The sequence below is a fragment of the Scyliorhinus canicula genome, chromosome 4, assembly GCF_902713615.1.
Source record: "Scyliorhinus canicula chromosome 4, sScyCan1.1, whole genome shotgun sequence".
In the NCBI taxonomy this organism is placed as follows: Eukaryota; Metazoa; Chordata; class Chondrichthyes; order Carcharhiniformes; family Scyliorhinidae; genus Scyliorhinus; species Scyliorhinus canicula.
In genome coordinates, this window is record NC_052149.1 from 127,621,076 (window position 1) to 127,643,414 (window position 22,339).

Here is a 22,339-nt window from a genome sequence, read left to right on the forward strand (position 1 = left end):
AGGGCCGAGGCCGACTGAGTATTTTGCCGCGATGCTGGCGAAACTATTGGGGGAGGGGGAGGGCAGCACGGTAGCATGGTGGTTAGCATAAATGCCTCACAGCTCCAGGGTCCCAGGTTCGATTCCCGGCTGGGTCACTGTCTGTGGGGAGTCTGCACGTCCTCCCCGTGTGTGCGTGGGTTTCCTCCGGGTGCTCCGGTTTCCTCCCACAGTCCAAAGATGTGTGGGTTAGGTGGATTGGCCATGCTAAATTGCCCGTAGTGTCCTAAAAAATAAGGTTAATGGGGGGGGGGGTTGTTGGGTTACTGGTATAGGTGGATACGTTGGCTTGAGTAGGGTGATCATTGCTCGGCACAACATCGAGGGCCGAAGGGCCTGTTCTGTGCTGTACTGTTCTATCCCTCCCGACATGAACTGGATCGGGCTTATCGGTCGTGGAGGCCTGTACCAAAGGCGAGTGAGCCGCCAAGGGTAGTGACTGTGCTGGGTACAGTGTGAAGGAGAAGGTCCTGTGCTGGGCCAAGCAGAAGCAGGTGGTGCAGTGGGCTGGAGCTGGTATACGAAGCTGAGGGTGACTTAGAAGCTCAAGGACTTTTATTTTGGAACGGCGGAAGCAGCAGAGAAGTTTGCGAAGGCAGAAGGACTGTGGCAGAACTGAGAAATTGAGAAATGGCCATGTGCCGATGTAACCTCATGACTGCATTTTCTTCTTTTTTTGTTTCACTGCGTGCGGGTGTATGGGCCAAAGGAGCCAATGTTGTATATATTTGGACAAGGGAAGTGATGGGACTTTCACTTGAAGTGAGGGTTCTTTGGGGTGTAGGTGGATATGCGGGGCTTGTGTGCTAAAAGAGGATTTCTGGGCTTTCCTAGGGCCGGGCAAAGGAGAAAGGGACCCGGGCGGGGGCCTCCATCCTGGCCGGTTTAAGCCGGCCAGTGAATGGGAGTGAGGTGGGGGGAGGGACTGCGACCATCGGAGCCTGGCAGAACAGGGTCCGAGTGGTCTAGCCGGGATGGAAAGTTGGGGAGAAGGAACAGAGGTTGGGGGGAGGAGGTTTACAAGAAGCAGTGGACGGGAGGAGTTGGAGAGGTGGGGGGGGGGGGGGGGGGGTTTACAACTCTTGGGTATCATGTACGGTACTCTTTCAGAGGTTGGATGGAGTGGAGTTGAGTGTGGGGGGGGGGGGGGGAGTGGACTCTATGGTGACCATGGGCGGTCCCAGACTCCTTTTTCTTTTTCTCCTTTGTTTTTTGTTTCCACCGTGGGAGGGTTTGTTTTATTGGATGCATATATTGACAGGTGGGCTGTTGTTTGGGGTGGTGGGAAGATGGGATCGTGTTATTGTTAAGGGGATTGATTTTGTATTTGTTACCGTTTACCGTCTGTGGGTGGGGTGTAAATTGTGAAGGAAAATGTGAAAATGGAGAATAAAAACATTTTTAAAAAAAGATTTGAAAGTTGCCAGTCACCTGTAGACTTGAGCTACTTTGTGGACTGGCTGCACAAACTGTAAACTTGTCAGACATGAAGGGAATTTATTTTGGGATATCTAATTTGCAGCCTTAAAATATGATCATTGCTTAGTTAATACTCAGCACTGTCTGTGTTGTAAGGATCCTCCTGTTAATTCCGGTTTGTCCCTTGTTTTTTCCATTAAATTTCTGTCATTCTGCTATTTCAAGTTTTGTACATGGACAATTAATGTACCTATGCCTTTAAGATGGACTTCGACTTTAATTCGAGCGGCTGGTAAACTGTTGGTTGACCTCCGACCCCAAGACAAATCAGGATGCAATGTTGTGGTCTGATATCAGCGATGATGGACTTGGCTGGTGGCCAATGAGTGATCTCAATTGACAGCACCTTTGCTGATACTTGATGCTCATTGGTGCTGACTATTCTAGAATGTTTTGCAGAGGCAGTAGGATTGGTCTTGATTTCAGTTTTAAAAATCCAGCAATGGAGAAACTCCTCTGCTGGAGCTCTCTTCAAGAAAATTGATCCAGCCAGCTTTTCCTCTCTATCCAGCCTGAAAGTGTTTAATTCCTGAAGGCAGAGCTGGAGGGAACTCATTGGGTTTCACTCACTGAAATGTTAACAGACCTCTCAAAAATCCCGCGGAAACTGCTTCTTTGATGCTCTGTTTTTCCTCAGTCAAGTTGGGGGACATTTTGGTGAGATTAGATACCAGATAAATTTAAAACACAGGCTGAAGCTGGGGAGAAGGTGAGACTGAGAGTCTTAAGAAGCAACTGTCCTGAGGCTGTTCCTCTGAATGAAGGCCCAGGGTAATAAAAGTTTTTTTTAAATATAAATTTAGATTACCCAATTATTTTTTCCAATTAAGGGGCAATTTAGCGTGGCCAATCCACCTACTCTGCACATTTTTGGGTTGTGGGGGCGAAACCCACGCAGACACGGGGAAAATGTGCAAATGCCACATGGACAGTGACCCAGAGCCGGGATCGAACCTGGGACCTCAGCGCCGTGAGGCGGCTGTGCTAACCACTAGGCCACCATGCTGCCCTAGGGTAATAAAAGTTAAAGTGACTCCCCCTAACACTACAGCCTGGAAACACTGGATGAATGTTTCTGTCAGAAGGGAGAAGGGAGATAGATTAACTGGCCATTATTATTATTGCATATTTCAACTGTATTACGAACAGCTTGTGTTCAACTTACAAACCTGGCCACTTCAGGTGGCGGCTATGAAGGAGTAGGTCGCACAATTGGTGGCTCCCGCTCAGGTCAGACCTTTGGACCTTTTTCCACGATTTCTTGTCGGATTTGATTCAGAAAATTGATGGTGGATGCAATTGTGAAGAGAAATCCTACATCGGTGCATGGAGAGGTGGACCAGAAGTGCTCACAAAGGAAGAAATAGGCGAACAGAGAAGGCTTCGGCTTCGGCTGCAGCTGGAGAAAGCATGGCGGACAACGACCTAGCGGTCGACGAAGCAGCTGATGAAGTTCATACAGGAAGGCTTCACCTAGCAGAAGCAGGAATGCTTGGACCCGATTAAGGAATTGATTGCGTGGCTGGAACTTGGACTGGATGTTCAGAATCGAGCGATCCAGAAGGTGGAGAAGGCACTGACTGAGTAGGAGCACCAAGCTGCCATGGAGTTGGAGGTGGGGATGCTGAGAGACCAACAGAAAAGGCTCCTGGAGAAGGTGGAGGAACTAGAGACTAGGTCCCGCTGGCAAAACTTGAGAATCGTTGGTCTCCCGGAGGGATCCGAAGGAACGGACGCTGGGGCATACATAGCGGGCATGTTCGAGAAGTTACTGGGGGATGGGATGTTCACCCGGCCCTTGGAGGTGGACAGGGCTCACAAAGCGCTCATGAGGAGTCCACTGTGTGTCCGAGTGGGGGGAGGGAACAATAGGGGTGCCATGGGCGGGGGCCAGTAAGCTAACTGGGTGGGCAAGCTCACGGTGGGCAGATGTTATGCCTGTTGTAGGGGGTGGTTTGCATAGTGCTGTTACTGGGGGGGGGGGGGGGGGGGGGGGGGGGGGAACATGTTCTGCTGACAGGGGAGGAGCGTTTGCTGTGGGACAAAAAGAAGGTCGGGGATTGCCCATGGGCGGCCTGCGGATGTGTGGGGCGCGGGCTGGAGACTGGCGGAGGGGGGGGGGGGCAGAGGCCCCCCACCAGGCTGATCACATGGAACGTAAGAGGGCTAAATGGGCCGGTTAAGAGGGCATGCGTGTTCGCGCATTTGAGGGGACTAAAGTCGGATATGGCAATGTTACAGGAGACGCACCTTAGAGTAACTGACCAGATTAGATTAAGGAAGGGATGGATCGGACAGGTTTTCCACTCGGGGCTAGACTCTGAATGACTAGAGGGGTCCCGATCCTGGTTAATGATTGACAAGCGAGTGTCATTCGAGGTGGGAAGAACAGTTGCGGATGTGGGAGGCCGTTACATTATGGTTAGTGGGAAGCTGGAAAGGCTGCCAGTGGTGCTCGTGAATGTGTACGTGCCAAATTGGGATGATGTGGAGTTCATAAGGAGGATGTTGGGGAAGATCCCGGACCTGGATTTGCATAAGTTCGTCATTGGGGGGGTGGAGTTTAACACAGTCATTGACCCAGGGCTAGACCGGTCGAGCTCAAGGACAGGCAGGGTGCCAGCAATGGCAAAGGAGCTAAATGGGTTTCTGGAGTAGATGGGGGTGGGGGTGTGGGGGTGGACCCATGGAGGTTTGGGCGGCCAAGAGTGAAGGAGTTCTCCTTGTATTCACATGTGTGTAAAGTGTACTCCCGGATCAACTTTTTTATCCTGAACAGAGCTTTACTGACAGGGGCAGTGGACACGGAGTATTCAGCGATCACGGTCTCGGATCATGTTCCGCACTGGGTTGACCTACAGGTGAGCAAAGAGGGTGGCCAACGCCCGCACTGGATACTGGATGTTTGACTTTTAGCGGATGAGGTGGTGTGTGGGCGGCTGAGGAAATGTATCCAGAGCTACCTGGAAGTTAATGACACAGGGGAAGTCTCGGCTGCAATGGTCTGGGAGGCACTAGAGGGGAGCTGATCTCGATACAGGCCCACAGGGAGAAGGCAGACAGAGCAGAAACGGACCAATTGATAAGGGAAATACTACAGGTCGACAGGAGTTATAGTTATGCGGAGACCCCAGAGGCAGGGCTTCCAAGGGAACGACGGAGGCTACAGGCGGAGTTTGGCTTGTTAACTACAGGGAAGGCAGTGGAGCGAGCGAGGGGGGCAATTTATGAATATGGAGAGAAGGCCAGCAGAATGCTTGTGCAGCAGCTCAGAAAGAGGAAGGCAGCCAGGGAGATTGGGAAAGTAAGGGACAGGGATGGGAACATGGTCGGAGATTCAGCAGGGATTAACAAGGTGTTCAAGGAGTTTTACAGCAGGTTCTATGAGTCAAAACCCCCAGCTGGGTCGGAAGGGATGAGGCAATTCTTAGGGGGGGCTGAGGTTCCTGTAGGTGGACGAAGGGTTGGTAGAAGGGCTGGGGGCCCCAATCGGACTGGAAGAAATAACAGAAGGGCTGAAGGCCATGCAGTCAGTAAAACCGCTGGGACTGGACAGGTACCCAGTGGAGTTTTATAAAAGGGTCTCTGGGATACTGGGGTCGCTGTTGATGAGGACATTTAATGAGGCGAGGGGTGCTTCCCCCGACGATGTCACAGGCCGCTATCTCACTGATCCTGAAGGGGGACAAGGACCCGGAGCTATGCGTGTCCAAAAGACCGATCTCCCTACTAAATCTAGACGCCAAACTGTTGGCCAAATCTTGTCCTCTAGGATTGAAGACGGGATTCGTTAAGGGTAGGCAGTTGGCGGCCAACATAAGAAGGTTAAGAAGGTTGCTGAATGTGATCATGATGCCCCCAGAGGGTAGGGGCGTGGAGGTAGTGGTCGCAATGGACGCAGAGAAGGCATTTGATCGGGTGGAATGGGAATATCTGTGGGAGGTACTGGGGTGGTTCGGATTTAGACGAGGCTTCATCGACTGGGTCAGATTGCTGTATCAGGCTTCCGTGGCGAGTGTACAGACGAACAGGTTAACATCGGACTATTTTAGGCTGCACCGGGGGACGAGGCAGGGATGCCCCCTCTCCCCACTGCGGTTTGCGCTGGCCATAGAGCTGCTGACAATTGCGCTGAGAGCCTCAAGGGGCTAGTCCGGGGGGGGGGGGGGTGGGGAGTGGAGCGCAGAGTCTCACTATACGCAGACGACCTGCTTTTCAGATATGTTTCAGATCCATAAGAAATTATGAGGATTTTGGGGGAATTTGGCCGGTTTTCGGGTTATAAATTGAACATGAAATTTAAGATGTTCGCGATCCAGGCAAGGGGGCAGGAGGCGCGATTGGGGAAGCTGCCGTTTAAAGTGGTAGGGCGGACCTTTCGGTACCGAGGTATCCAGGTGGCACAGGAATGGGAACGGCTACACAAGTTAAATCTGGCCTGACTAGTAGACCAAATGAAGGAAGATTTCCGAAGGTGGGACGTGCTCCCGTTATCACTGGCTGGGAGGGTACAGACAGTGAAAATGACGGTCATCCCGAGATTCCTGTTTGTGTTTCAGTGTCTCCCCATCTTTATTCCACAGTCCTTTTTTAAACGGGTCAATCAGATGATCACTGGCTGTGTATGGACGGGTAAGACCCCGCAAGTAAAAAAGGGGATGCTGGAGCGCCCAATTATTATTGGGCGGCAAATATAGCCATGATAGGAAGTGGGTGGTGGTGGGGGGGGGGTGGTGAGTGAGTAGAGGCGGCATCATGCAAGGGCACTAGTTTGGGGGCATTGGTAACGGCGTTACCTCTGCTGCTCCCGCCGGCATGGTACTCCACCAGCCCCGTGGTGGTAGTGACCCTGAGAGTCTGGGGGCAATGGAGAAGACATGTGGGAGCATCGGTCTGGTTTCCAATCTGCAATAATCACCGGTTTGCCCCGGGAAGGCCAGATGGAGGGCAGAGAGCAGGGATCGAGAGGATGGGAGATATGTTTCTAGACGGGAGCTTTCCCAGCCTGAGGGAGTTGGAGGAGAAATTTGAATTGACAGGACGGAATGAGTTTAAGTACCTGCAGGCGCGGGACTTCCTACGCAGGCAGGTCTCAACCTTCCCGCTCCTACCGCCAAGGGAGATACAGGACAGGGTAGTTTCCAGGATGTGGGTGGGAGAAGGGAGGGTTTCGGACCTTTACAAGGAACTCATGGGGTCAGAGGAAACGTAGACTGAGGAGCTGAAACACAAATGGGAAAAGGAATTAGGAAGAGAGATAGAGGATGGTCTCTGGGCGGACGCGTTGAGTAGAGTCAACACATCCACGACATGTGCCAGGCTCAGCCTGATACAGTTTAAGGTCGTTCACCGGGCCCACATGACGCTGACCTGGATGAGCAGGTTCTTTGGGATAGAAGGTAGGTGCGCAAGGTGTGCGGGAGGACCAGCGAACCATGTCCATATGTTCTGGGCATGCCCGAATCTTAGGGGATTCTGGCAGGGGTTTGCGGATGTCATGTCCAAGGTGTTAAAAACAAGGGTGGCACCGAGTCCACAGGTGGCGATTTTCGAGGAGAAAGAGCAGATGTTCTGGCCTTTGCCTCCCTGGTAGCCCGGAGACGGATATTATTGGCGTGGAGGGACTCAAAGCCCCCGAAGTCAGACACCTGGCTAACTGACAATCCTAGCTTCCTCTGTCTGGAGTAAATCAAGTTCGCCCTGAGTGGGTCAATGTTAGGGTTTGTTTGGAGGTGGCAGCCATTCGTGGACTTATTTGGGGAAAATTAACCATCAGCAGGGGGGGGGGGGTTGCTGGGGTTTAGTTTAGTTTAGAGTAGTGTGTTAGAAAATGTGGAAAGGAAGACGGCTTTTGCACTATGTTTATATTTGTATGTATATTGTTTCTTCTGTTGTTATAAAACCATAAATACCTCAATAAAATGTTTATAAAAAAACCTTACAAACCTGGTAGATATAACTTATTGAGCAGTCAAGGGGCCAAAGATTCAGCAAACATTAAACAAATTATTGGTTAATTCACTTGTTTTGGGACTCGGAGGTCTGTGGGGCTGGTATCAACCATGCACTAGCCCAAGGTGTCGTTACAGTGTAATCCATTCATTCTTTGGATTATGAAAAAAGAGAGAGGAGTGTCCTTGCTTCCAGTGTTGGAAGTCATTGCAGCAGGCTGTCCTCCATTGATGCTTAGGGATTGAAGCCACTGGTGTATCATTAGTTCTTTTTAGTGATGTGTTGCTCAACCACTCAATAACTCTGATTACACTGCTGCAGATAGAAATACTAGGTGTTCAAAACTTTAACTTGCAGATGTGACCTAATGTATGACCTGTGGTTCAGTGTCTTCCTGGATAATTTGGGAAGAGTTTTGAGAATAACCTACCAAACATTAATAATGATTCCATGTAGATAAAACAGTGATTGAAACGGGCATCATTCATCCCTAACACAAACAGAAAATATTGGACAATCTCCTGGAAATTGCGTCTAGGCAGAGGGATCTGGGTATCTTGGTTCATGAATTGCAGGAAGTTGCTGTGCAGTACAACATGCAATTACAAAGGCAAATGGAATGCTCGCGTTTATTGCAGAAGGACTGGAGTTTAAAAGGAGAGAAGTTTTGTTGCAATTGTATAGGGTGTTGGTGAGACCACATCTGGAGTTTTGTGTCCCGTTTTGGTCTCCTTATTTGAGGAAGTATGTGGTGGCATTGGAGTTCATAAGAGGTTCACTAGATTGATGAAAGAGCTGATGTATGAGGAGAGATTATGCTTGCTGCAATTTAGACGGATCAGAATGGATGTGATCAAGGTACATAAGATACTGGACTGCGGACATTGGAGCCTGGTTAGCAGGTTTCAATGGGCCTATGAGGCAAGCGAGGGGAAGGGATTGATGTTGGGAGATGTTTTTTCAAGAGGAAATGTAGGGGGGTGTTCTTGGGAGGGGGGGGGGAGGAGGTGTTCAATGTTGTTAATGGATAGGGGCGGGTCAGGCTTATGGGGCAGGGCCCAGTGGTATGATGATGGTGGATAAGAAGGGTCGGGGGGTGGGGGGTGAGAGCCCCCAGTTAGGATAGACACGTGGAACGTGAGAGGGTTAGGAGGACCGGTCAAGAGTCTTAAAAGTTTGAAAGTCGATGTGGCAATGCTGCAGGAGACTCACTTGAGGGTGAAGGACCAGGTGAGACTTAAAAAGGGCTGGGTTAGTCAAGTGTTTCACTCTGGATTTGACGTTAGGGCTCGAGGGGTAGCGGTAATGGTCGGCAAAAGGGTACGCTTCCAAATGGCGAAGGTGGTGGCAGAAGAGGGGGGTAGATGTGTGATTGTGACAGGGGCGCTGGAGGGGAGGTTAGTGGCGCTGTTAAGTGTATACGGTCCCAATTGGGACGATGTGGGATTCGCAAAGGTGTTCGGGGCCATCCCTGACTTGGACACACACGAAATGATAGTTGGGGGGGGGAGAGAGAGTCTGGAACTTGGTGGAGGAGCCAAAGTTGGACAGGTCACGGCCGCACTCACTGGCCCCATCAGAGGGAGGGGGGGGGGGGGGGGGGGGGGGGGGCGAAGGCGCTGGCTGGGCTAATGGTGGAAATGGGAGCTGTGGGCCCTTGGAGGTTTCTGCACCCGAGGAGTACTCGTTTTTCTCAGCAGTCCATAAGGTATACTAGCAGATCGACTTTTTCGTGGTGGGGAAGGCTTTGTTCGCTGGGGTTAAGGGGTCGGAATACTCGGCAATTGCAGTGTCAGATCATGCTCCGCATTGGGTGGATATGGTACTGGAGAAAGGGGTAGCGCAGAGACCGGGGTGGAAACTGAATGTGGGGCTTTTGGGGAACCAATTGTTCTGTAAGAAAATTTAAACAGTAATTAAGGAATATGTAGGTTTCAACTGTACGGGTGAGGTGTCGAAGGCAGTTGTCTGGGAGGCTCTAAAGGCGGTGGTGAGGGGTGAGGTAATTTTGTTTAAGGCCACGGTGGACAAAGAGGAGAGGTTGGAGTGGCAGAGGGTAATAGATGAGATGTTGGAGATAAATAGGAGTTATGCAGAAGATGGGGACCCAGTGAAGCTGGAAAAGAGGAAGGAACTACAGGCAAGCTTCGACTGTCTGTCCACCAGGAAGGCGGTTCGCCAACTGAGACAAGCAAGGGGTGCAGTATGTTAGCAGGTCAGCTCCGGAGGGAAGCAGCGGCAAGGGAAAGTCTCCAGGTGAGGGACAGGGCAGGGAAGTTGGTGGTGGCCCTGGAGCTGATTAACAAGGTTTTTGAGGAGTTTTATCAGAGGTTGTACAGGTCAGAGCCACCCAGGGGAGACCGTGAGGTGCAGGAATTCCTAGATGGGTTGGAGTACCCGAGGCTAGGGGAGGGGGACAGGGCTACATTAGAAGAAGCAATAGTGGAGCAGGAGATAAAGGATGTGATTGGGAGGATGCAGTCGGGGAAGGTGGCAGGGCCAGATGGGTTTCCGGTGGAATATTATAAAAAATTCAAGGATAAGCTGGCACCCCTGATGGTGGGGATGTTTGAAGAGGCAATAGGGAAGGGGGTGTTGCCACAAACCTTGGGGCAGGCATCGATTTCACTGTTGCTAAAAAAAGATAAGGATCCGACGGAGTGTTGGTCGTATCGGCCCATATCACTTCTGAATGTGGAGGCAAAAGTATTGGCGAAGGTACTGGCGGGGAGGCTGGAGGAGTACCTCCCAAAGGTGATAGGTGAGGGGTTCGAGAGAGGGAGGCAGCTTTTTTCAAACATTAAGACAGTATTGAACGTCGTTATGACAACGGCGGAAGGGAAGGAACAGAGGTGGTTGTGGCATTGGATGCCGAGAAGGCGTTTGATCAGGTAGAATGGGGGTACTTGATGGCAGTTCTGGAGCGGTTTGGGATTGGACCAAGAATTGTGAACTGGGTAAAGCTATTATATAAGGAGCCGAAGGCGAGTGTCCGCACAAACAACATCAGCTCGAGATACTTTTCTCTCCACCATGGGACACGGCAGGGATGTTCTATGTCCCCCCTGCTGTTTGCACTTGCGATTGAGCCGTTGGCCATCGCATTAAGAAATTCGGGAGCATGGAAAGGAATAGTGCGGGAGGGGATAGAGCAGGGGTGGGCAAACTACGGCCCGCGGGCCGCATGCGGCCCGCCAAAGGTATTTCTGCGGCCCACCAAGTCATTAAAAAAAAAAAAAAAAAATTTTTTTTTAAATTTTTATTTAAAAAAAAAATTTTTTTTTAAGGTTAATGGGGGGGGGGCTGTTGGGTTACTTACTGGTATAGGGTGGATACGTTGACTTCAGTAGGGTGATCATTGCTCAGCACAACGTCGAGGGCCGAAGGGCCCGTTCTGTGCTGTACTGTTCTATGTTCTATATGAGGCGCCCAGAATCATAACCGGGTGAAGTAATTATTTTACTTAATATACTATGCGGCCCTTTGTGAATTGTGAATTTCTGAATGTGGCCCTTGCACGGAAAAGTTTGCCCACCCCTGGGATAGAGCATAGGGTGTCCTTATATGCCGACGACTTGCTGCTGTATGTGTCGGAACAGAGTGTGTCGATAGGGGTAATTTGGGTCTTTCTCAGGGTACAAGCTGCACCTGGACAAGAGTGAGTATTTTGTGGTGTCTCGGCCGGGGGTGGGGGCAGGGGTCGGGGGGCTGCCATTCCGTAGGGCAGGGACTCACTTTAGGTATCTGGAGGTACAATATCACTAGTTTGGTGGGGAGAATGAAGGCTGATCTGGCAAGGTGGGATGGTCTCCCTCTGTCACTGGCGGGTCGGATACAGGTGATTAAAATAATTGAGGGAGCTGGAAGCGAAGTATGGGCTGGAGCAGGGCGAAATGTTTAGATACATGCAGGTTCGAGATTTTGCCAGAAAGGCGATACAGAGCTTCCCGGAGGAACCGGCCTCCACATTGCTAGAGGAGGTGCTGACGACAAGGGGACTGGAGAAGGTGGTAGTGTTAGTGTATGGAGCTATTTTGGAAGATAAGGCACCACTGGAAGGGATCAAAGCAAAGTGGGAGGAAGAGTTGGGAGAGGTTATAGAGGAGGAGGTCTGGTGTGAGGTGCTCTGGAGAATAAATGCCTCCACCTCGTGCGCGAGGTTGGGGCTGATACAGCTGAACAGCTGAAGGTGGTATACAGAGCACACCTCACTAGGGCGAGGATGAGCCGATTCTTTGAAGAAGTAGATGTGTGTGAGCGTTGCGGGGGGGGGGGGGGGGCGCTAAATACGTTCATATTTCTTGGTCCTGTACAAAGCTAGAGGAGTACTGGAAGGAGGTTTTTAGGGTAATTTCCAAGGTGGTGCTCGTGAAACTGGACCGGGTCCCCGGGAGGCCATATTCGGGGTGTTGGACCAGCCAGGGTTGGAAACGGTTGCGGAGGCACAAATCGTAGCCTTCGCCTCGTTGATCGCCCGAAGGCGGATCCTGCTGGGATGGAGAGCAGCCTCTCCACCTTGTGCCCTGGCGTGGCGGGGGGACCTGTTGGAATACTTGACCCTTGAGAAGGTTAAGTTTGAACTGAGGGGAAGGACGGAGGGGTTCTACAATTCATGGGCATTATTCATTATGCACTTTCAAGAACTGGATAACATCGAACATTAGTTGGGGGGGGGTGGGTGGGAGGGTGGGGGCTGTGTGTATTAAGGGTGACTATGGGTAATCTCTGATTCCTTTTAGTCATTTTTTTATGTAAACATGCGGGCTGATGTTTGGGGGTTGGTGGGAGGATGGGATCGTTGTTATTGATATGGGGATTGACATATATGTTGCTGATTATTATTTATTGTTGGTGTGTGTAAATTCTGGAGAAAATGTGAAAAAGGAGAATTAAAATATATTTTTTAAAAAGTCACTATCGTCCCTGCTTCCACCACCTCCTCCGGCAGCGAGTTCCAGGCACCTACTACACTTTTGTGTCAAAAACTTGCCTTGTACATCTCCTCTAAACCATGCCCCTTGCACCTTAAACCTATGCCTCCTAGTAATTGACCCCTCTACCCTGGGAAAAAGTATCTTACTATCCACTCTGTCTATGCCCCTCATAATTTTGTAGACCTCTATCAGGTCGCTCCTCAACCTCCTTCGTTCCAGTGAGAACAAACCAAGTTTATTCAACCTCTCATATCCTATTGCTTTATAAGTCTACATATCCCGCAACCCACCCCACCTTCCCCACTGTTCTATTTAGTTTAAAGCTGTCTCTACTGCCCTAGTTACGCGTTTTGCAAGAACACTGGTCCCAGCATGGTTCAGATGTAGGCCGGCCAAACGCTACAGCCCCCACTGTCCCCAGTACTGATGCCAGTGCCCCACAAACCAAAGCCCACTTCTCCCACACCGGTCTATAAGCCACATATTCATCTCGCTAATTTTAAATAGTGTATTCCAATTTTCACACGGCTCAGGTAATGATCCAGAGATTATACCCTTGTAGGTTCTGTGTTTAATTTAGCGCCAAGCTCCTCACATGCTCTATGCAGGACCTCCTTCCTAGTTCTACCTATGTTGTTGGTTCCATGGACCATGGCAACATGATCCTCCTGCTCCCACTGCAAGTTTATCTCCAATCCAGAGCAGATGTCCCGAACCTTGACACCGGGCAGGCAACACAGTCGTTTGGATACGGGGGTGGGGGGAAATATACCAAAATATGTCAGGGAGTGTCAGGTTCAGACGGAAACCCAGCGTATATCTCTCCAGATGCACAATCGAGTTTTAACTTCAGATTTTCTGGCACTCTGAATCTGGAGGCTTGGTTTGAGGCATCACGTAGGCAGGGCAGGACGTGCCAGCTGCACAGTCGGGTACCCTCTTTAAGAATGCTCTGGATTATTATCTGAGCCGTGTGCAAATTGTGACTCCCTTTTCCTTCTAGGTTGCATGTTTGCACGGCGTTGTCGAAGGAGTCTTGGTGACTTGCTGCAGTGCATTTTGTAGATGGTGCTGCTGTGAGACATTGGTGGACGGGGTGAATGTTTAATGTGGATTGGATGCTGATCAAGCGGACCAAGAGCTTTTTTAATGACTGGCAGAGGTACTCATGGGTTGCTGTCTCCAACAATCTTTGTTGCACTGAAGGCTATGATAGTTGTGTTGCAATAGCCTGGATTGGGGAAATTATGCAAATGTATTGTTACCAAGGTGTCAATAGGTAGCAATGAGTATATAATTAATATAGAAGCTGAAAGTGATGCATCAAGATGAAATGGCAGAACTGAAGTAGTATGAGAAAATCGGAGTGAATAGGGGAGATAACGCAAAGCCCTTCTCTGCACCAGAAAGTCGACACTTTGGATCCAAGGGGATTTTTAGAAACTAACCTTATCCATGGCAGAGGTTGATAAATTGTGCTTTTGAACCCCGGATTCACTCCAATTTTCTCACTTTAACCCCTGCATTTCTGTGCTTGCTCAGTGAATTCCCGGAGATGAAATGTAGCCTTCCTCAGCGCCACCACTTTCTTTCAGTTCCCACATTTTCATATCAGGGAAACAGCTTGGCCATTGAGCAGCAGGGGATGTTTGTGCTCGGAGGCTAAAGCATTGGGTTCTTCCTCATTCATTCTCAGGATGTGGGCGTTACTGGGTAGGTCAGCAATTATTGCCCATCTCGAGGTGCCCTTGGTGATGGTGGTGGTAAATCACCTTCTTGAATTACCCATGTCGTGAAGATGCTCCAACCACAAATGGCACAGATTAACAGACACATTTTTTGATGGTCACAGGTTGTCAAAGACAATTTTCCATTCAAAAGCAAAATGTTGAAAAACAAAGACACACTAATCCAAGAGTACACAAATAGCAAGTTTGGTCCAAGAACATCAGTCTGTGGTAAGTCATCAGACTTCACTCCAGTAACATTCATATCATCAATAACAAGGTTCTCCTTTAGGAACTTGTGTTGTATGTATGAAGGTGTGACAATCCCTATTTATACAAAGTTGGTAATAGACCCCAGCTTACAGGAGATATTTCAAGTGAATGGGTGATAGAGTTGGTTTGGATGAGGATTCAGAAATCCAACATAATTAAACCAAACAAAAGAGAAAATGCTGGAAAATCTCAGCAGGTCGGCAGCATCTGTAGGGAGAGAAAAGAGCTAATGTTGAGTCCAGATGATCCTTTGTCAAAGCTAACAGACAGAGAAAGTGGGAAATATTTATACTGTGGAGTGAGAATGAAAGATGAGTCATAGCCGCAGAAACCCAGGGAAACCGGGTGCCAATGGCCATAAAGTGGAGATGCCGGCGTTGGACTGGGGTGAGCACAGTAAGAAGTCTTACAACACCAGGTTAAAGTCCAACAGGTTTGTTTCAAACACGAGCTTTCGGAGCACGTCTCCTTCTTCAGGTGAATGGAAAGGCTTGTTCCAGAAATGTTTATATAGACACAGTCAGAGATGCCCCGGAATGCGAGCACCTGCAGGCAATCAAATCATCAAAGATGCAGAGAGAGAGGTAACTCCAGGTTAAAGAGGTGTGAATTGTCCCAAGCCAGTTCAGTCGGTAGGCCTCTGCAAGTCCAGGCTTGTTGGTGGGGGCCGAATGTAATGCGACATGAATCCCAGATCCCGGTTGAGTCCGCATTCATGCGTGCGGAACTTAGCTATAAGTTTTTGCTCAGCAATTTTGCGTTGTCGCGTCTCCTGAAGGCCTCCTTGTAGAATGCTGACCCGGAGATCATCTGATCTCCGGGTCAGCATTCTACAAGGAGGCCTTCAGGAGACGCGACAACGCAAAATTGCTGAGCAAAAACTTATAGCTAAGTTCCGCACGCATGAATGCGGACTCAACCGGGATCTGGGATTCATGTCGCATTACATTCGGCCCCCACCAACAAGCCTGGACTTGCAGAGGCCTACCGACTGAACTGGCTTGGGACAATTCACACCTCTTTAACCTGGAGTTACCTCTCTCTCTGCATCTTTGATGATTTGATTGCCTGCAGGTGCTCGCATTCCGGGGCATCTCTGACTGTGTCTATATAAACATTTCTGGAACAAGCCTTTCCATTCACCTGAAGAAGGAGACGTGCTCCGAAAGCTCGTGTTTGAAACAAACCTGTTGGACTTTAACCTGGTGTTGTAAGACTTCTTACTGCAATGGCCATAAAAAGCAAGGGGAAAGAGTGCTAATGGCAGTCCCCAGAGAGAACAAAAGGTGTGAAAGGCCAAACAGCAGAGAAACTAACATCAGAGGATGAACTGTAGATGTGTGTGTGTGTGTGTGGGGGGGGGGGGGGGGGGGGGGGGGGGGGAAGCATAGAGGAGAAAGGGTAAGGAAAGGTGGATAAGATGGGGGGGGGGGTTAATTATATATTAAGACAAGAAAGAAAGATATGGTCAAACACAGTTAAAATGAAATGGGTCGAGGTGGGGGTAGAGCTAATCATCTGAAGTTTCTGAATTTGATGTTGAGACCAGAAGGCTGTAGCGTGCCTAACTGGAAGATGAGATGCTGTTCCTCCAGTTTGCGTCGAGTTACACTGGAACATTGTAGCAGGCCAAGGACAGACATGAGGGCATAATTAAAGCAAAGTTTTAATTCCATTTTTCCACCTTACCTTCAATAGAGCCAGTGCCACATTGAAAATGATGCTGAGTCCCTGAAAAAGAGAGGAGCCAGTGTTAATACTCCGAGGTCACACTGCAGTCACTATTACAGAAAGCTCCAGCGCCTCACCTATGTTTTGTACATAGCCAGCTAAGGACAAACGTCTTTCCCTATCTCTATTCCTATAGCACAGGGGTGGCCAAACCTTCTCAGCCTTGAGCCACATTTGATAATCTGCAGACATTTTAGGGTTGCAAGGAACTGATAACCTTTACCATCACAGACATTTTTATTACTAGAGTACACATTTTTGTGAGGCAATACATTAAACACGTCAGTGCAAATAGTACAAAAGGTAAAATGAAATATTTATCTTTAAGTTTTCTCTTAGCTTCAATAACCATAAAGTACATACAGCACAGTTTCAAAATCGGACTTGTATTCAATTAATTTGTTTGCAAAAATTGAATTCCACCTTATAAAGCTCCACACAAGACTCTTTATACATTTCTTCGTTTTACTCCATCAGAGATCTTGGCGCACAAGTACACAGATTCCTAAAGGCAACAGTACAAGTAGACAAGGTTGTAAAGAAAGCATACGGAATGCTCTCCATCATTGGCAGAGGTATAGAATAGAAAAGAATATAATGTTGGAATTGTATAGAACACTGGTGAGGCCACAACTGGTATATGGTGTCCAGTTCTGGTCGCCACATTACTGGAAGGAAGTAATTGCTCTGAGTGCAGAGGAGGTTTACAAGAATGTTGCCAGAGCTTCAAAAGTGTAGCTATGAGGAGAGATTGGATAGGTTGGAGTTATTTTCCTTGGAACAAAGAAAGCTGAGGGGTGACTTAATTGAGGTGTGCAAAATTATGAGGGGAAGATTTAGAGTGGACAGGATAAAATAGTTTCCTTTGGTTGAGAATTCTAGAAACAGGGGACATAGATTCAAGATAAGTGGCAGAAGATGTAGAGAGGACAGGAAGGATTTTTTTTTTTTTACGCACAGGATAGTGGGAGTCTGGAATTCACTGCCCGAGTTGGTGCTGGAGGGAGAGACCCTAAACTCTTTTCTTTTTTAAAAGTACCTGGATCTGCACCTCAAATGCTGCAAGATATAGGGCTATGGGCCGAGTTCAGGAAGTGGGATTAGACAGGGCACCTGGGTGTCCTCGGGCTGGCATGGACAAGATGGGCCGAATGGTTTCCCTCTTGTGCAGTAACTTTTCTATGATCATCAACATGCGGCTTGTTACCATTTGGAAAAGATCTTAACTGTATAATGTTAAATTGATTAAGCTCTTGGAGCAATTGATATTGCATGCAACTGGGGTAAAAATTCACAGGTTTGTGTGGTTCCAAGGATAACTTGTGCTGGCAATCTAACCCAATCCCTTGTGGTCAAGACTGTGATGGGTGATGAGAAGCTAGGAATAAATGCGCTAATTTCCTATCCATTTCTGGCTGGAAAAACATTAGAATCCGTGATCCCAGCAGGTGCGATACTACCTCTCAAATGTGCCATTCAAAAAAATGTACCCGTTATTGTTAATTCTTTAAAAATCATGCATGCACACACATTGTATGGGGTTTCAATAAGAATGGGGAGGCGGTGCTGGTAAGATCATCTCGTATAAGGCGCAGGCGGATAGGGAAGGCACATGTGGATGGGGAGGCAAGAGAGGAGAGGCAGCAGCTGATAGATAAAATCTTGAAAGTATGCAGAAGACCCACTCCGGAGCTTTTGGTCACTGGAAGGGAACTGCAGGCGTGGTCAGTTGAGGTGGGCGAATGGTGCAGTACAAGAATATGGGTGAAGGCCAGTCACTTGTTGGTGGGACAACTACGCCGGCAGGTAGCCTTGTGAGGGATTGTTCAGATCATGGATGGGGCGAGGTGGTTGGTGTGTGTGTGTGTGTGTGGCGACTACTCACTTCAGGTATTTGGGGGTGCAGGTGGTTAGAGATTGCGCCCGACTCTGTAAGCTGAATTGTCCAGGCTAGGTGGGTAGGGACAAGGCAGATTTGTTGAGATGGGGCAGCCTCCCCCTATCATTGGCAGGCTGTGTGCAGGCAGTAAAGATGAATATCTTGCTGTGGTTTTTATTTTTGTTCCAGTGTTTACCAGTCTTTTTGCTGAATTCATTTTTTATGGGGGTGGAACGGTCAATTTTGTTGTTTGCCCGCAGGGCTGACTCGGGGGGCAGGGTAGGCCGGGAGGGGGGGGGGGGGGGGGGGGGGGGGGGGTGTTAGAGCCACGTTAGTTTAGAGTTTAGTTGAACACGTGTGGAATGGGCAAACAGTGCTGGCAGGGGAAGTGCCTTATTAACATGTTTATTCTTTCCCACTGTTCGTTTTCACTATGTTAAGGCTCTCTGTAACTGTTACAAATTTGTGTTAAATAAAAAACTCAAAAAAAAATAAAAAATAAAAAATTTGTTGTTTGCCTGGCCAGGAAAGGTAGCAAGGATTCAGAAGACAGTACTTCAGAGATGGCGACAGTCAGGGGGTTTGGCTCTTCCAAATCTGTTGTATTACTATTGGGCGATGAACGCTGAGAAGGTGCAGGTCTGGGGTAGTGAGCCGCAGGCATTGTGGGTAAGGATGGAGACAGGCTCTAGTATGAGTTCGGATTGAGGGTACTGGCATGGCGCCACTCCAGTTTGCTCCAGGGAAATACTCGTGTAGCCCAGTGGTGGTAGCCATGTTGAAGATATGGAAGCAATTTTGGCAGCATTTTAAGTTGGGGGCAGGGTTAAAGTTCCCCTCGCCCACCCCCGTTCCTGTCTACTTTCAGTGGCCCTGGTGATTGCCGCGTTCCCCCCACCCCCTCCCGTCCTATCCGTTGTTGGCTTCGAACAGGTCTTGGAACAGGCTGACGTATGGCCCCCACGATTTGTGGAAGCCATCTTCCGACACTTGGATGGTGTACTCGATCTTCTCCAGGTGGAGAAATTCCGATAGGTCTGCCAGCCAGTCTGCAGGTGTAGATGGTGCTGCTGATTGTCAGCTGAGCAGGATTCTCCGGCAGGTGATTAGGGAAGCAAATGCAAGGGTGCAGCCCTCTTCCCCCATGTGTAGTTCTGGCTGGTCCGACACCCTGAAGACTGCCACTCTCGGGCACGGCTCCACTCTCACCCCCACAACCTTGGACATCACCTCGATGCAGGTTGTCCTGAAAGCTGTCCAAAACCCAACAAGTATGGGGCAGGCCCAGAACATGTGGGTGTGGTTGGCCGGACCTCCCTGGCACCGTTCACATTTATCCTCCACCTCCAGGAAGAACCTACTCATTTGGGTTCTTGTCAAGTATGCTCTCTGCACCACTTTAAGCTGCATGAGACTGAGCCTGGCGTAGGAGGAGGTGGAGTTGGCCCTGTTCAGTGCTCCACAATCCCCACCTTATCCCCAACTCTTCCTCCTATTTCTCCCTTGTTCCGTCCAGTGGGAAACGAGTCCTTTCTAAAGTAATCCGTATATGTCTCTGCAGTTCCTTTCTTCCACACTTTCCGCATCCAGTAGCTCCTCCAACATAGTGTCTTTCGGGGCCCTAGGGTACCTCGTTGTGTCCTTGCGGAGAAAGCTTTTGACTTATAAATGTCGGAGTTCCTGTCCGTTCCAGTCTTTTCGTCAGCTCTTCTCAGGTCGCAAGTTTGTTCCCTGTGTACAAGTCGCTAACCGCTGGTGTTCCCCTCCGTCCTATCTCCACCTCTTAGAACATAGAACATAGAACAGTACAGCACAGAACAGGCCCTTCGGCCCTCGATGTTGTGCCGAGCAATGATCACCCTACTTAAACCCACGTAACCCAACAATCCCCCCATTAACCTTACACTACGGGCAATTTAGCATGGCCAATCCACCTAACCCGCACATCTTTGGACTGTGGGAGGAAACCGGAGCACCCGGAGGAAACCCACGCACACACGGGGAGGACGTGCAGACTCCACACAGACAGTGACCCAGCCGGGAATTGAACCTGGGACCCTGGAGCTGTGAAGCATTGATGCTAACCACCATGCTACCGTGAGCCCCTTAAAGGTGGCTCGAGCATGGCTGGTGGATGTCTGTGGTTTCCGCAGATGGGGGCCATGGTGGACGCCTCGGTTAAACCAAAGTGTTGTCTCATCTGGTTCCAGGTTCTACCACTGGGCTGATTGAGTGTTTTGCCGGCGGAGAAGGGAGCGCTGTCGTGGCGAGGGAGTGGAGGGTCGTTCCCGTGCATGAGGACTCCTCCATCCTCACCCGTTCCATGTTTGGTTCCTTTACCCATCCACTCTCTGTCTTGGCCGTGGTAGTATTGCAAGTTTGTGAGGGCTAGGACTCCCATGCTTCTTCTCCTCTGCAGCGTTGTCTTAGGGATTCTTGACTTCACACCTTCACACACACACACCACCCCCCCCCCCCACCCCCCACCCCCCATTTTAAATGGGAGACCCTCCAGCTCTGCCCCTCCCTCTCTCGGGTTCATCAAGAAGACCTCACTTTTGCCCGGGTTGAGTTTGCAGCCGGAGAAGGCACAGAACTCTTCCAGAAGCTTCATGATATTGTTCATGCCGTTTTGCAGGTCCCAGATGTAGAGGAGCAGATCATCCGCATAGAGTGAGACTCAGTGCGCTCTGCCTCCTCTTTGAATATCTTCCAACCTCTCGCGTCTCGTAGGGCGATCGCCAGTACCTCAACGAGGTATTTTCATTTGACTCTGTCGAAGGCCTTTTCTGCGTCCAGGGAGACGATCACCTCTGGTGTTCTCTCGCCAATGGGGTCATTCAGCAGCCGCATGATATTCAGTTAGCTGTCTACCCTTGACAAAGCCAGTATGGTCCTCTGGTACACAGTTCTCCAGTCTCCTGGCCAGGACTTTTGCGAGTATTGTTGCATCCACATTGAGCAGCGAAATGGATGTATATGATCCACATTCGGAGGGGTATTTTTTGGGTGTCAGTGATATGGTGGCCTGTGTTAGCATTGGTGGAAGGGTGCCCCTCGCTAGTGATTCTGTGAAATTCTCCCACAGGTTTGTGGCGGGAGCAGGTGCAAATGTTTTGTAAAAGTCAACCAGGAAACCATTGGTTTATAACACTATGATCTCATCCTTCCTTGCCTCTGTAACCTCCTCCATCCCCACAAACTATTTATTCCCCAATTCTGCTGCCTTATGCATTCCCAACTTCTTTCAGCATCCTCCTCTCCAATGCCTGCAACCTAATTTCCCCTCCACCTCTCTCCTCCTCTGACATCTTCATTCCATGAATCATCATTTCTGGCTCAGCACCCAGCTTTGGATGATCTAACTTCTATGAAGCATTTTGGAACACTTGACGAGATGTTGTATAAATGGAGTTAGACACCCAGTGTTAAACCTCTGGTGTGATTAATATTAGCATCTACGTAGTTCTGAAATGGACAGATTCCTGCTCTCAGACACAATCCTTTGGTTTCTTCCAATTGATCAAATGTGTGACCATCTCTGGCTAGGCCAGCATTTATTATCCAACCACAATTCTCTTGAGAAGGTGGTGGTGAGCTGCCTTCTTGAACTGCTACAGCCCATGTAGTGTAGGTATACACACAGTGCTGTTAGGGAGGGAGGTTCCAGGGTTTTGACCGAGTGACAGTGGAGGAATGGGCAATATATTTCCAATTCAGGATGGAACAGCATTTAATTTATTGAGTCCATGTCATCTCTCTGTAGATCAATTCAGTCAGCCCCATTCCCCAGCTCTATCCCTGTAGTTATTTCCCCAAAATGCCCATCCAATTGCTATTTCAAAACATTCATCCTCTCCACCTTCGTAGGCATCAGGTTCTTAGTCATCATCACTCGCTACGTATAAAAGTTACTGTTCATGTTTCCCCCTATCACTTGCTCAAAACCTTAAATCCGTGTCCACTCATCCTTGTGCTATTAGCTATGTGATGAATGTAGGAATTTCAGATATATTGTATTATATGTATTTGGTGCAGTAAGCGTTAAACGCCTGGGTTCATGTGCGTATGACTGCTGTAATCAAGTTTTTTAAGAATCCTGGTTTGCAAGGTTTTGGGAGCCAGGGGTGCAATTAATGCATTGTAAAAGATTGGCCGAATGGAGTCTGTTTGGATTAAGGGGGTTCCCCGAGGAGTTAATTAGATACATTTAGCTTGGTAAGATGTTGTAACTAATGGAGGAACTAAGGTGTCAGGCATTTTGCAAAAAAGCAATTTGGTTGAGTTTCAGATTGAGCTGTGAGCAGAAGCCAAGCACCTGCTCT

At 49.2% G+C, this 22,339-nt stretch overlaps 1 protein-coding gene across 4 annotated transcripts in view; it reads right to left on the reverse strand.

Annotated features, from left to right (window-relative positions):
• Positions 1-22,339, reverse strand: part of rabgap1l (RAB GTPase activating protein 1-like) — a 698,291-nt gene that overhangs the window by 121,297 nt on the left and 554,655 nt on the right. For all 4 annotated transcript variants that reach the window (XM_038795182.1, XM_038795179.1, XM_038795177.1 and 1 more), the window contains one exon: positions 16,094-16,135. Coding sequence is in view for 3 of the 4 variants with exons in the window: in XM_038795179.1 (XP_038651107.1) it covers positions 16,094-16,135 (42 nt within the window). In the remaining variant the exon portion in view is untranslated. The remainder of the gene's footprint in view (positions 1-16,093; positions 16,136-22,339) is intronic.